Raw genomic sequence first — 14609 nt, 5'->3', positions numbered from 1 at the left:
TCCTTCTTGCCTTTTTCTCTACTTTTATTTTTAATTGAGTTCTGTTGTATAAAAAATCCTCTCATCATCGCCTTGCTGGCGTCCCACACTACATTCATTTTTGTACCCTTATTACAATTGTTCGAAAAGTACTCCACCAACTTCTTTCGTGCTTCCTCTAAAAAATTTTGATCATCTAGAAGGTAATCGTTAATTCACCACCTGAAAGTTCTTTCTTCATAACCTCTTATTTCACATTTGATTGGATTGTGATCTGAAATTTTGTGCACAATTTTCATTGTTAACTAACCATAGTTGGGTTTGAATGATCAAACATGATACTACTGAAGATGTGGACGAAGGAGTGAGATTGTGATGGCAATCCATGATCCCATGTGATTTTTTTGCCCAGAGCCTAGGTGCATGCAAACCCAGAGACTTTCTTCTCTTCCACTCCTGCTTCCACATGTTCCATATCCCATTTGGTCATGTGAGCAGCAGGGATCCCATGGATACTGGGAGGAGAAAATGCCTTTCATCAATGCTGTCATTTTCCCTTTCTCCTGCTCTCCAGATCCTTACGTCAAGGTGTCCTTGCTCTGTGATGGAAGGAGGCTAAAGAAGAAGAAAACCACCATTAAAAGAAACACACTTAATCCTAACTACAATGAGGCAATAATCTTTGATATCCCTCCAGAGAACATGGACCAAGTCAGCCTGCTTATCTCTGTTATGGATTATGACCGGTAGGAGGGAATCTCTGTAATGCTTAAATCCCATTCGAGCCATTTCCTCGTTCTTGAGTTTCCATGGTGTGACTCACTTGATTACGTGACTGGGTTGTGCAAGAGACAAGTCATGTTATTAGAAATATCAAGCTGCACTTTTTGCTTCTCAAGTATTTCCCCTTTGGGTCAGCAGGGCATGTTCCTAGGATTTAATTGGCTCTGGAAAGAGCATGACTCTGAAGTCATGAAGTCCATTGGTGATGGGGACAGAAGCATAAATTACGTGCTCAGCTTCATGCTTGAAGATCACATGTGAAGATTCACATGGAGATCAGTCTTGATAATGACAGCATACACTCCCTATTTACCAGGGACAGTCCTTAGCCCATTTGCAGACATGTGTCTGATTTGCCTATGAGGCATGTTGTATTAAAATTCTGCTCTCATTTGTAGCTTCAGCAAGAAGGGTGGAAAAAGCAGGAGGGACGGGTTTACATGTGTCACTGTGGCAAAAGAAAGCATGTCTAAAACATGTTCCATGTGTGGTTACCCCTTTCAGAGTCGGCCATAATGAGATTATTGGGGTTTGCCGTGTAGCAAACAATGCTGAGGGACTAGGCCGAGACCACTGGAACGAAATGCTGGCTTACCCACGGAAACCAATTGCACACTGGCACCCACTAGTAGAGGTGAAGAAATCCTTCAAGGAGGTATGTAAAGTATTTAATAACTTCATTTGAATGTATGTTTTGTAGGCCAAAATTATTTTTGGAGAAGCTTGCACTTGTATCTTGTGAATTTTGAAGAACACCTTACCCAATGATAGGCTTTGTAGCTATACTATAAAAGTAAGAGTTAAGTTTACAGATACTGTTGGTGTGGTTGTGTTGTATTCATGAACACCTCCCTACCCAAGTTTTGGCTCTGGAAACCTGCAGCAGTCCTTAAGCATTTTGGCCCGGCTTCAACTTGCACAGAACCTTGTTAATAGACCAATTTATTTTAACCAGCTCAAATGTGCAGCTTTAATCCTTTTTAATTTCAGAGCAATGCACAAAACGTGCCTACTTCCATGGACTTTGAAGCTGGGAATAAAGCAGAGAACTGAGTAAAATGGAAGGAGTTAATGGAGCTGATCTTTGCTGAAGCAGAAGTACATAAGTCATCTGCAGCCTCCAGAACTGTTCAAAATCTAATATGATATCTACAGTAACATCTGCAGAACACGATGCTCTAGTGGCCAGCTTCTAGGAGAAATACCCTACTATTATTACTTAATCACTTTTTTCAGAAAGGTGAACTCAAAGCGACTTACAAAATGAACATTAAAAGCAAGTGTAAAGGAACCTAAAACGCACCTATACTGTGTATAAAGCAGAGCCAATTCAACCTCACCTACTAAAAGATAAATAGAAATTAAGATCCAAAGGCAGGATGAATGAGAACAGTTTTGCTTGGTGCCTAAAGACAGATAGAGATGGCACCAGGCATGCCTCTCTGGGGAGAGCATTCCACTGAGCAGGCCCTTTCTTATGGCACCACCCTCCTATCCTAATTGATTAGTACCCAGTGCAGTTGTGCTGGGAGTGGTGTTGTGTGTTCAGACCATCTCTTGACCCAGTCAGCAACCTGGCCCCTGAATTCTGCACCAGCTACAGTTTCCATACCATCTTCAAAGGCTTCCATCAACAGATTAAGCAACAAAGCAAACCAATAATTGTGCTGCCCCAAATGGGGAAAGAAGCAAAGGAAGCAGGAGGTACACCTCCAACTGACAGTATTTTGTGGGAGGGAATCAGGTGCATACCAGGAAATGTAGCTTTGCAAAATTAAAGCACCAGTGCAACAAATCTGCTTTAAAAAAACACACACACAAAAGCCCACCCTGGCATTTTGTGGTTTGAAAAGTGATGAGGAAATGCACTGAAAAGTGTGACATAAAGAATTGGTTAATAAAAAGTCATATAACCACCAAGCAAGCAAATCAGAATGAATTATTATGTTTATTATAATGTTTATTTATACCCCGCCTTTTTTCCTGACAGGACTCAAGGTGGTTTACATATAAAAATGAGAACTGCTAAAACGTTTTTAAAACAATCATAAAAAGCAAGCAGACATTGTTAGAAGTAAAACTATATGCATATATTAAAATGAAGATTCAGTAAAGACTGGATACAATCTAACCTTCATGTAAGTTTTGTGTCAGCAAACTAGGGTGAATGTTCAATAGATAGGACATCAGCGGTTGCTCAGTCAGTTGCAGGATGCATGCACAAAAAAGTCCACAATTATGACTCAGTAACGTTCCTAGCTGCAATGCAAGGGAATACAGGAAGAGCAATGAAGCCTGGGTTACCATCCATCTAGGACCCAATAAAACCCCAGATTGACACTGAACCCCCTGTAAACTGTCTCCTTGAGACAAAACACAGGAAAATTCATGGCACTTGGCTAACTTCACCTGTAATCAGCTAGACTACTACGATATGGGGTCATTGTGTTTAGTAGTCGTAAAGTACAGCCAGATACAGATGCAAATAAGGATGCCAGTGTCTAGATGTCTATTTGGTTGATACACTAGCTCTGCCACTATCAATTTAATGTTAATTCTTTTAAAAAAAAAAAGATTCAGCAGAGAACACACCAATGTTCCTCCTCATCTCCCTCCCACACGCTCTCTTTCCCCTTGTTATTTGTTGATCTGAAGTGGAGCAATCCCATCAGGGACAAGAAGCTGCTGTGATCCTAGAACAAGTACTTCCAAGTACAAGTATGCTATGCATCCACCAATAAGTTTTGTTCCCTGTTGTTTTGTTTTGGTAGGAGAGTAAACAAAGCAAACAAGAAACTGCTTGGAACATATTCTGAAGGGGAAAGGAAACCCTTAACTGAAGCAGAAGGTTATTTAGAACAAGAGCAAAAACTCCCATTAAACAAGATACACAGATACCAAGTTACCTTGTTGTCCCAGAGAACCAAATATTTTCTCCAGATGAGTGTGAGTGTGTGGGGAGACACACACACACACACACACACACAGAGAGAGAGAGAGAGAGAGAGAGAGTATTTTGGATCTGTTTCCACAGATTGTTATTTGCTTTTAAGCTCAGATCTCTTTGAGCTTCTCAGTAGACTGTAAACAACATTTCCAAAGCTTCAACCATGGTTCTCTAGTGCAACACATGCCACCCAGATGTCCTGTGAGTTCTTTGGGATAGGAGCATGTGGTCACCAGCAGGTACTTATTTCAATAGCCACAGCACATCTTGGTGCAAGCTTAGGCAGTGGCACATTCCAAGGTACTGTTGTGTGCAGCCAGTCTATCAGCGGGTCCCAACGCATGAAGGTTAATGGAGACTTTTCTTTTAAGATGTATGGTTTTATTTACACATATATGCAACCTGTGCACCAGATGGAAAGACTCGCGCCATTAGCACTCCCAACAAATCTTGCTTCCCCATTAGGGGTCTAGTGGGGTCCCCAAAGCCATTGCCTTGGATTCCACTCAGAGGCTAAAAATAGACAGAATGTATGAATTACAGAAATTTCTAATGTTTGCTCAGGAAAAGTTTGTTAACTGGAAGACTGAGCCCATGAAAAGCAAGTATAGACATGGCCAGGCAAAGGTAGAGAGTGTGCTCTGGAACTGATAATTTGTTACAGTGAAGATCAGGGGGCGTTGTTTGATAAGAGAGGTGGATAATTCATGGCATCCGATAGCCTTCACTCCTCTGATGCTACTAAATAATTTTTATGTGATCTCTAATCCACTTTTGTAAGGATGCATTAAATCAGTAGGCTCTGCAACGCTGAGAGGATTATTCAGTACAACCAAAAACAGCTCTAGAATATTACACACACACCCTTTCACGGCACCCTGCTCCGGCATCTTCTGTAAATATAATCTATGGCTGTCTGGGTCTGTGTATTATACTGCTATTAGCAAGACTCCAAGGGAAAGAGATAGGCAGGTTTTCCCCCTACCCCTACTCAACACATTTCCAGCTCCAATATGCATCCCCAGTTTTCAATCTCAGCACATTAAGGCTCCATGTAGTATGGGTGGATTTAGTTATTACAAAGCATATACATAAACCAATTAATGTTCTCAAAATCTCTAAGCAGTGTGAAATATAAAAACAAACAATATCATTAAAACAAAAGTATAAGCAAAAAGCAAAGAAAAAGACAAACCCATAAAAGCCTATAAAAACAGGAATTCAGGCGACTCAAGTACATAAAACTGGGTCCAGTCTTATGGTGAGGGAGGGCCAAGTCAAAGTGATCAGTTTTTAGAATATGTCTGAAGCAGCTTGTGGCTGCTGCTTCACATATAGGAGAGGGAAGGATATCCCAGAATCTAAACCATTTTTTAAAAGTATGGTTTGGGTACCAGAACCAGGGAGTCCTCTTTCACCAGGCTGCCCATGATGCAGCGAGACCACCTGGAGAGGAGCAACAACCATCATAGAGCCTAGTCAGGCTCAAAGCAGGGTCTGACTTCATTTAAATGTGAGCTTTCACAGGTGTTAATAACCATCACAAGCCTCCACCTTTAGGTTCAAGTACAAAATGTACTTCTTTGATCTGCTTTTGCTAAGGCAAACTCTGGGCGTCATGCTGGGTGAGGAAGCATTCGTGAATAAATGAATAAGTGAAAGCCTTGAACCACTAAACCAAACACTGCAGAGCTTACAGATCCTTTGAGAATATGAAGAAGAATACGAACCAGATGTTACAGACGTTGGCCATTACACCCTCATGCACAATTGGTGGTTGCTCAGTTACAGCACTGATATGCACCAATTATGAATCTCTAGAAAACAGCGTTCCCTTGAGTTCAGCATATGTCATTATTTTGTTCAGAAAACGGCAAGCTCCAATTTTGCCGAAAATAAAACTATACATGCATCTGACACGTGCGGCATTGCTAAACATCTGGCCACTTATATGAGCATGTACGAGGCAGCTGTTGTTAAATCTCGCCATTATTTTCAGTAAGTGGTGCAGAAAGAGAATTCTGGATTTCTGAAAGCCTAGTTTCTTTTACTCGTTAGAGGTAGTTCAATCCTTGCCTAATCAAGAAGATCAGACAAATTCATGGAGAATAAAGCTAGCAGGGGTTACTAGCCGTTATGTCTATGTTTTTCTTCCACTCTCAGAGGCAGTATGCTATTGAATACCAGTTGCTTGCAAGTACGTTTGGGGAAAGTGCTGTTGCATTCAGGTCCTCCTTATATGCTCCCATAGACATCTGAGAGCAGGATGCTGGACTAGATGGGCTTGTTAGTCTGATCCAGCAGGGATTTTCTTATGTTCTTATGATTGGCAGGAAAAGCCCTGAGTGTCTTCCTTCTGTGGTCTTTCACCTGCCCTTTATCTGCAGAAGCTACTTTATCCCACGTCAGACCACTGGTCCATCTATTGCATACACCAGTGATGGGAAATCTCCAGCCCATAATCCCAATTAGCCTCCTCAGGCCTCCCCATCTGACCTGCCAGGCTATTTGTACAATCTACAACTTACCTGCCCTACACCTGATATCAGTTGATCATCACAGGAACAAAGGAAGCTGTGTTGCACCTTTGGTCCATCTAGCTCAATACTGGCAGCAGTTCTCCAAGGTTCCAGGCAGGCGAAATTCCCAACCTTACCTGTAGATACTGGGGACTGAACCTGGGACCTTTTGCATGCCAACCAGATGCTCTTCTGCTGAGCTACGGCTGTTCCCCCTGCTTGCAGAGGGCAGTGAATGGTGCTTTGAAGCCCCATCAATCACCACATGGGTCACCTGACATCATTGTGACATCAGGCGATTGAAAGCTAGATGGCCTCACCCACCTGCCAAACATGATGGTGGTCTCCATGTTGAGTGGCAGCAGCTTTCCGGGTTTTCAAAGAACAATCTCTTTCAGCCCTACCTAGAGGTGCTGGGGACTAAACCTGGGACCTTTTGCATGCAAAGCATGTCCTGTAACACTGAGCCACAACCTTTGCCAAATTGCACTCCTTACCCAGGAGAGAAACCAAAATATAATTCCTCAGGCTATATTCGGGTTGCAACTGCTTGTGCTGTCTATTTGTCATGCATGTGGTGTTAAGCGCGGGAAATATGCATGCATCAGTAACTTGGGTGGTGGGCTGCATGACCCTGCACTGGTCTCACCATCATTTTGCGTCGTAATAATAATAATTTATTATTTGTACCCCGCCCATCTGGCTGGGTTTCCCCAGCGTAGAGCTGGTGAGAGTGCTACTGCTGGTTTATGTGGGCTGGATGTACAATGACTTCGTGTCTGACACTCTTCAAGACTGATATTTAGGTATGCCCTTTAAATACGCAAACTGAAACAGCCCCTTAGTGCTAATTTGTTTTAGCACAAACGTACCCTATAATTCATCCGCCAATGACCCTTTATCTATTTCTGCCAACAGCAAAATCCAGCACCTGGATTGAGCACTCCCAAGGCAGTGATCCCTGTAGCAGAGTCATCCCACTCCTTTTCTCCTGTGATGCTGTCTCACTCCAAATATTCCAAGGTATCCATCAGACAAGGATCATTTTACAAGAAGATATTAAACAAAGAGATAAAAACAACAACAACAGCGGCCTGTTCTTTGTTTTTTTGTTTTTGCAGACACTGATGGGGAAAGGGCTTAGCAGAGATTTCCGGAGGATGAGTTTGGTTGTATCTGGTATTGCAAACTCATATTATCATCAGCTCGTTACAATAAAATAGATCTAAAATTTAATAAGGCCATTTCAGTCTTTGGGGACCATGACATTTATTTGTTTAAAATAATACATCAGGTACTTAATGAGTGTAGGTGACACCCTAGAGGGCTTGTTCAAAAGCAATTCCATTTGTGTATTTAGAGCAATGAAACTTCTCTGGAGAATCTGTCACAGTTGGAATCAATATTTTGTCAGCTTCTCAAGCTCCCTTTAAACACAAAGAGCTTAAAATTGGTTTTTAGATGTTTTTAAAGGGCTTTATTTGTTCCATAATCTGTCAGCATCGAGGTATCAGATGTGCAGGTTCCATATTAGCAGTTTTTCCCTGTCTTGGAAAATTGATTCTGCATGGCAAGAGTTGGGGAACTTTGTCAGCCCAAGGAGACTTTCCAGGGGCCAGCTGCCAGCTGCCAGTGGGGCCAGAAACAAAAGCATGTGGAGCAAATGGCTGTAACTTAGACATTTATACACACATCTTTCTCCATCCAGGCAAGGAAGAGGCATCATCAGAATTCAAGGACACATTCCAGCCAGGCAAAAGACCCCGAGAAGAGCGTGGAACATGATTGCCCTAGGAAGGGTCATGGCTTAGGAAGAGTCCCAAGGGTGACATAGAGAGGCCCAGAGGCCCATATTTGGTCCCTAGGGCCTGATATTGCCCACCCTTTATCTATGATTTGGAACCTAACCACATGGATCTAAGAAGTTATCAGAATGCACTCTGGATTTATTAATGCAGGCCTAGGGTTATTTGGGAGGCGGGTGGCACTGTAGGTTAAACCACAGAGCCTAGGACTTGCCGATCAGAAGGTTGGCAGTTTGAATCCCTGCGAAGGGGTGAGCTCCTGTTGCTCGGTCCCTGCTCCTGCCAACCTAGCAGTTCAAAAGCACGTCAAGTGCAAGTAGATAAATAGGTACCACTCTGGTGGGAAGGTAAACGGCGTTTCCGTGAGCTGCTCTGGTTCACCAGAAGCGGCTTAGTCATGCTGGCCACATGACCCGGAAGCTGTCTGTGGACAAACGCCGGCTCCCTCGGCCTATAGAACAAGATGGGTCCTGCAACCCCAGAGTCAGTCATGACCGGACCTAATGGTCAGGGGTCCCTTTACCTTTACCTTTAGGGTTATTTGGGCTTTCTTGAAAGCCAGGTCTAAGGAAGATCATAAGAGACCAATGTTTCTCTTTAGTCTTGCAACTTGGTGAGAAAAACTGAATCGCTGTTTAAAAACAGGCCACAATTCAAATACCTGTTTCAGTGATGAATAATAGATAGAGAGGTTGATTTTGTTACTGGAGGGGTTTTTTTGGGAGGGGGGGAGTTTATAAATGTCCTTTGGAAATTCATGTTCCTTTATGTAGACGTCTGCCATTAATAGAGACAGAGATACAAAACAGAGGGCTGTGATGCAAGTGCCTTTCTTTACAATCTATTTTACACATTGTGCTTGTAGGGGAACATATGCTTTAGGAAATATAGTGTGGGTGCAAGAACCTGGTTTTGCTGCCACATAATGTATGAAGTAAACTTTAAGCCCCAGAAAGGCAAGGAGTACTGTATCCAGTTCTGGGCACTACAGTTTAAGAAGGATATTGACAAGCTGAAACGTGTGCACCGGAGAGTGACCAAGATGATCAAAGGTCTGGAAACCAAGCCTTAGGGGGAAAGATTGAAAGAGTTATATATGTTTAGACTGGAGAAGAGAAGACTGAGAGGTGATATATCATCATATTCAAATATCTAAAGGGTTGTCACGTGGATGACAGAGCAAGTTTGTTTTCTCCTAGTCCAGAGTGTAGGACCCAAACCAATGGATTCAAGTTAGAAGAAATCGGATCCTCTTCAAGGAGGGTACGCATTGCGCTTGGGCCCCCAGGCATCTCTTGGGCCCTAAAGCCAATGGCTTGGCTTGGGGGGTGGCTGCGAAACATTATTTAACCCTTGCACGATGTTTGCTGGACCTCTTTGCCTTCACACAGCAGATCTCTCACACACACCCTTTATCTCGTGTTTTGGCCTTGCTATAGACGTTGTTAATTGTCTGTTTTGCCTGGTAGGAATTTTTTCCATCTGGCAGACTGGCAGAGCCATTTGGTTTTCGCCTACCAGGTAGCAATCGTCACAACTTTGTAAGGTTTGGCAGTTAGGCATTGGATCAGCAATGTGTGGGGAGGGGAGGTGCGGCCATCACCTGCCCCTCCAAGCTCAAGGGTATTCCGTTAAAGGAATCAGGGGTTGGCTTGGGTCTTGTCCAAAACCCCACGGTATGGGCTAGGGCCATACCAGGACCCCACAGGGGCACTGGGGGTGAGCTCGAGTCGGTTTGCTTTGGCAGGGCTCCCTCTGCCAGTGTTTCACCCTTTTATCAGATTCCCCACAATGCGGGTGGGAGTCTGATACAGTTTGGATGATTCCAATGCCTAAGCCAATACCACTCGCATTCTGTATTCAATAAAGTTGTGGCCTAAATTTTGCCCAGTAACTTAAACTAAAATCCCATGTCACTGTGTCTTCATTTCTGGGGGGTGGTTGGGGGTCTCGAAGCGCAAAGGAGATTCTGACTCAACATTAGGAAGAACCTTCTGGTGGTAAGAGTTGTTCAACATTGGAACAGACTCCATCAGAAGGTGATGGACTCTCCTTCATTGGAGGTTGTTAAGCAGAGGTTCTATGGCCATCTGTCAGGGATTCTTTAGCTGTCATTCCTGCATTGCGGGGGATTAAACTAGATGACCTCTGGACTCCCTTCTATCTCTACAATTCTAGGATTCTTTCATGGGTTTGCATGAAATGTGGGAGAACAGTGCTGTTAATGCATTCAGACACAGGGCTCTTTGACATCTTTGAAGTACCGGTACCTAGTTCTACATCAAGAACAAGCTGTGTGTTCATAGAACAAGCTTGACACTTGCCTGAATGCTAACACAACACCAGAGGTCAGAAGGCTAGAATTTAGAAATGAGAGTAGCATGCTTAAAATTGCACTTCATAGCCTGAAGACACGTTGCCAATAATTTATAATCTAAAGTGCCTAAAAATGTGCTTATCCTGCACGCTGGGCCTTTCATTTACTTCCAGCTTGTTCTGGTCTTCCAATTTGAACAATGACCTCATGACTAGGAAGTGGATCCTGCTAAACTTCATTAGCTAAATTTTGACAGAATTATTGGATTAAGTTTTGAAGTCGTTTGAGGGGTTTTTTATTTGTTTGTTTTTTAATAGTTGCATGATATAAAGCGAAGCAACACTGAAGCCAAAGTAAGAGCAGCCTTTTATCATAGATAAGATAAGGAACTTGACTGTGGCTGGCTGTACTTACTTTTCATGATGCGTTTGGTGATCAAAGGCTTGACAGCAGAGTGCTGGTTTACAAAACAAACAAAAATTGCATTAGCAATCATGATTAATATGAGGAAGACATAATAGTATCTAAGCAATCTATGCTATGGCAGGGTGCGGTGATTCGTGGCCATTGGAAGTGGTAGGGTGGAACATGGGGAGGTCAACAGTAGGTGGAGCCAGAGTCAATCACAGGCAGAGTTTTACTCTTTGTAAGAAAGAAGGCAGGCAGGTGGGGTCTGGCTGAGGGCAAACTGAGGTTGGTGGGGCATTTCCCCATTCACCCTCATAGGCTAGCCTTTACTGATGCCAGGGCTGTTATTTCCCCCCCCCCTCATATTATTTAAATAAATGACATGATGAGTGCAATCCTTCTAATCTTTACCTAAAAGCGCATTGTACTTTTAAAAATTAAATGCAATTAAAACTATTTTAAAAACTAGCACCTGCGTAGCAAATGTCCTTATCATTATTGCTATTGTTACATCCAGCATTCCCTTCAAGGAGCTTAGCAAGGTGAACACGGGTCTCCCTGTCCCCATTTGATCCTCACAAAAACCCTGTGAGGTATGTTAGTTTAAGATACAGTGACTAGCCCAAGGTCACCCAGTGCACTTCCTGACTGAGTAGGGATTCGAATCCTGGTCCAGCACTCTGCCACTACACCACATTTCAAGGCAAAGGCCTCCTAAAGCAGCTTATAAACACAAACTTAAAAAAAACAAAAACAGGCCAATACTGTAAGTGTTCTACAAACACTATCTTAGTAATTCCTACGATAACCCTTTGTGGTAGGCCAGCATTATTTATTATCCCCATATCATAGGTCAGAAGAGATGATTACCGAGGCTCAGAGATGATGACTTGCCTAAGGCCATCTAGCGAGTTCATGGCTCTGCTGAGATTTGAACCAAAAAGACCACAGCACGTAATTTATGGTTTTAACTGCCACACTACAATTAACCCATATGCTGGCTTTGGGAATGTTAGAAAGATGTCTGGACTTATGGGATTAGCTAACCCAGCCTTTCCCTGGTAGAGGCACTGCCCAGGGAGAGCCTCAAGAGCTGAACAGAGAGACCTGGAGGGCTACATTTAGCCCCCTGGCCTGAGGTATCCTACCCCGCCTTAAATCATGCCCCTTCAAATTCTTCACAAAACTATCTTCTATTGCTATTCATCCTCAGTATCTGACACCCAGCGCTATTTATTTAATGCCAGTATTTCATATTACTGATTGATAACTGGCAGGTATGCAATTGTATTTAGCATTTGGTATGTGATATGCAGTGTTAATGGCTTTTCATGTTTGACAATGAATAGTGGAAGAAAATGGTAACATAATGAATTTAAAACATTTGTTGGAACTCTGTCAATATTTGAGATTGGTATTTGGCATTTAACATCTGACAGACTTTCTTCTTCTAGGCTCAATTTACGTTACTTTTCCACTTATGAGGTGAACATTCAGAGTAAAAAATTCATTTTGGCATATTTTGAAACTGTTTACAATTACTTTTTATCCTTTTCTGCCTTTGACTTGAATCCTTCCCAATGCACCAACACCCCTTTGAATTGCAGTGTTCAAAAAATGAATAGGTTATTAATCTTGATTTCTTTCTATTGGCCTCCTTTTGTCCTTTGTTCTTCTAATACTAACTTAAGCTGGAATCTGAGACCCACTTACCTAGATGGTAGAAATAGGAATTAGGGAAGAATTCAATTCAGTTTGCTGAATTGAATCAAATTGAAAGCTGAATTGATCAAATCTGCACTTTCTGAAACAATGTAAGAACCAAAACATAGACATCCTTTGAAATTTACACTTATCTGAATTTTGCAGTGCTTACAGTGTTTACAAATATGCATTATATTAGGTCACAGTGAGCCTAATGATGAATATATTAGTGAAAATAACATACAAAGCTGCATTATATTAGGACAAATTGCTTGGAAAAAAAGTATACGTTAGCCAAAGCTGCATACAAAAATATGTTTATTAGGAGAAATTTGCATTAAAGGGTTGAAGAATTTTCAGGAGGGTTTTTGAAAAGAATTTTCTGCAAATCGCTGTAGAAATGTTGAGAATCAAATTTAAGATTGGAAAAATGAGAAACTGAGAGAACCAAAATTGAAAGGTCCTTTCATCTCTAGGAGGAGTTAGCCACATTGAACTCAATGGCATTTACTTCTGACTAGACATGTTTAACCTCCTAATTCATGTGCTCATCCTCTCAACAGCTAATGTCCTTTCTCGATTGCCGCAACATAACTATGGGACTCTTTTCCCTTAGATATTTGGTTGGTCTGTTTTCTTCTTTTGAATGTTTTCTCTCTTTTTGCAGTATGATTGATTTCCAATAGTTTTGTGCATTTCAGCTTCTGTTTCTTTCTGTTTGTCTTCTTCTTTCCATTAACATAGACCCCCCCCCCGATTCCTCTTGCCTCTTGCTGTTCCTTTTGTCTTCATCCATCTCACTAGATTTCAAGCAGATGGCAGGAATACTTCTAGATGTGCGTAATCATTGTAAACATGATGAACAACCACGATGAACGTGGTATCACGTAGAGTGGTACTAAAATCCAAAATTGCCCTTTTGATTGCTCAAGCTCAGTTTGTTATCTATTCCATTTTGTTACCCCGTCTGAGTGCCTTGGAAGTCTTCCCCTTCCATTTTGTAATCAATGCTTGAGTTTTTCAAAGGACACTGATTTATATCTCATGGTGCTGAGGACAAAGCTGATGGTGATGAAGAGATTTGCTCGCATGCACAGTTGGCCCAGCTCTAAGACTCTTTTGTGAAAGCTCATGTGTGCACGTGAAGGACATATTCATTCAACTAAATGGAGAGCACAATTGTGCATCCCTCCATTTAAATGAATGGGACATCCCACTAGTGTTGGAGTTCCATCTTTGCCTGAGCTGACATAGACCTCTGGATTAGTGGTGCTAGTACATTTTTATGCCCTGCTTGTTTATGACTTCATTCACTAACTTGCTGCCTTTTTCTTTTCCTCAGTGGCATGGCCGAGCAGCCAGCTTTGACAGCCAGGGCTCCTGTCCCTCCCCCAAACCGCCTCCAACACCATGATGCATCGAGTGGTGAATTCAATGGGACTCAACCAAGTTCTTTTTCGATTCATTTCCGTTTGATTCTTTGCTACTTGTCTGGAATTCCACAGCAATTCTATGGCTGAATGGAAGAAGAAGTGGACGTTAGACAGTGAGGGCACTTGTTCCCACAATGACAAAGGCAGCAAAACTGTTCTGTGGTCATATTTGTCTTAGTTATTTATGTCTCTCAAGGTGATGTTCTGTGTGGTTTTCACTTTTTGGACATGGCTGCCTGGGATGGGGGAAAAGTTGGAGGAGTGTGACATAGGCCGGAACACTGGCCTGTAAAATAACCTGTAAAATAGATATTTGTGCGTGTCTGGAGGTGGACAAATAGTAGAGAAGCACTGACATTCTGCAGATAACCATGCAGATTTAAGGGGAAAAAATTGGAGGGGGATGAGACTGACAAGTGAAAAGGCCTTGATTAGACTCCTCGTGACATGTGAACAACCCTTGTTATTGTGATCAGCGATACATTACAAAAAATTCTTACTCATACTGTGATGTTCATGGAATCTGTGCTGTGTGTAACCCAGCCTGCCCTTTGATGTGTTTTACAGAGTTACAAATTCCTCAGGGAAAAAAATAACACTTTTTCTGTATTTATGTTCTCTGGAGAACCTTTTGCATGAGCTCAGTTGCTTAAGGTGCAGCTCATTCTTGCTGCAGTTTAGAGCTGGTCCCAGCTTTGCAATTTTTAACAAAAT

General features: G+C 42.2%; 1 protein-coding gene across 5 annotated transcripts in view; it reads left to right on the top strand.

The window, feature by feature from the left end:
* Window positions 1-14279, top strand: part of SYT6 (synaptotagmin 6) — a 146016-nt gene extending 131737 nt beyond the window's left edge. For 4 of the 5 annotated variants that reach the window (XM_053393544.1, XM_053393547.1, XM_053393546.1 and 1 more), the window contains exons 5-8: window positions 554-725; window positions 1267-1417; window positions 7147-7251; window positions 13805-14279. In XM_053393544.1, coding sequence (XP_053249519.1) covers window positions 554-725; window positions 1267-1417; window positions 7147-7251; window positions 13805-13876 — 500 coding nt within the window. In that variant the 3' untranslated portion in view covers window positions 13877-14279. The remainder of the gene's footprint in view (window positions 1-553; window positions 726-1266; window positions 1418-7146; window positions 7252-13804) is intronic. The other variant, XM_053393545.1, reaches the window with a different exon arrangement.
* The last annotated feature ends 330 nt before the right edge of the window (window positions 14280-14609 follow it).

This window comes from Podarcis raffonei, chromosome 6 (assembly GCF_027172205.1).
Source record: "Podarcis raffonei isolate rPodRaf1 chromosome 6, rPodRaf1.pri, whole genome shotgun sequence".
NCBI classification, from domain to species: Eukaryota; Metazoa; Chordata; class Lepidosauria; order Squamata; family Lacertidae; genus Podarcis; species Podarcis raffonei.
This window is presented reverse-complemented; position numbering and strand designations above follow the sequence as displayed.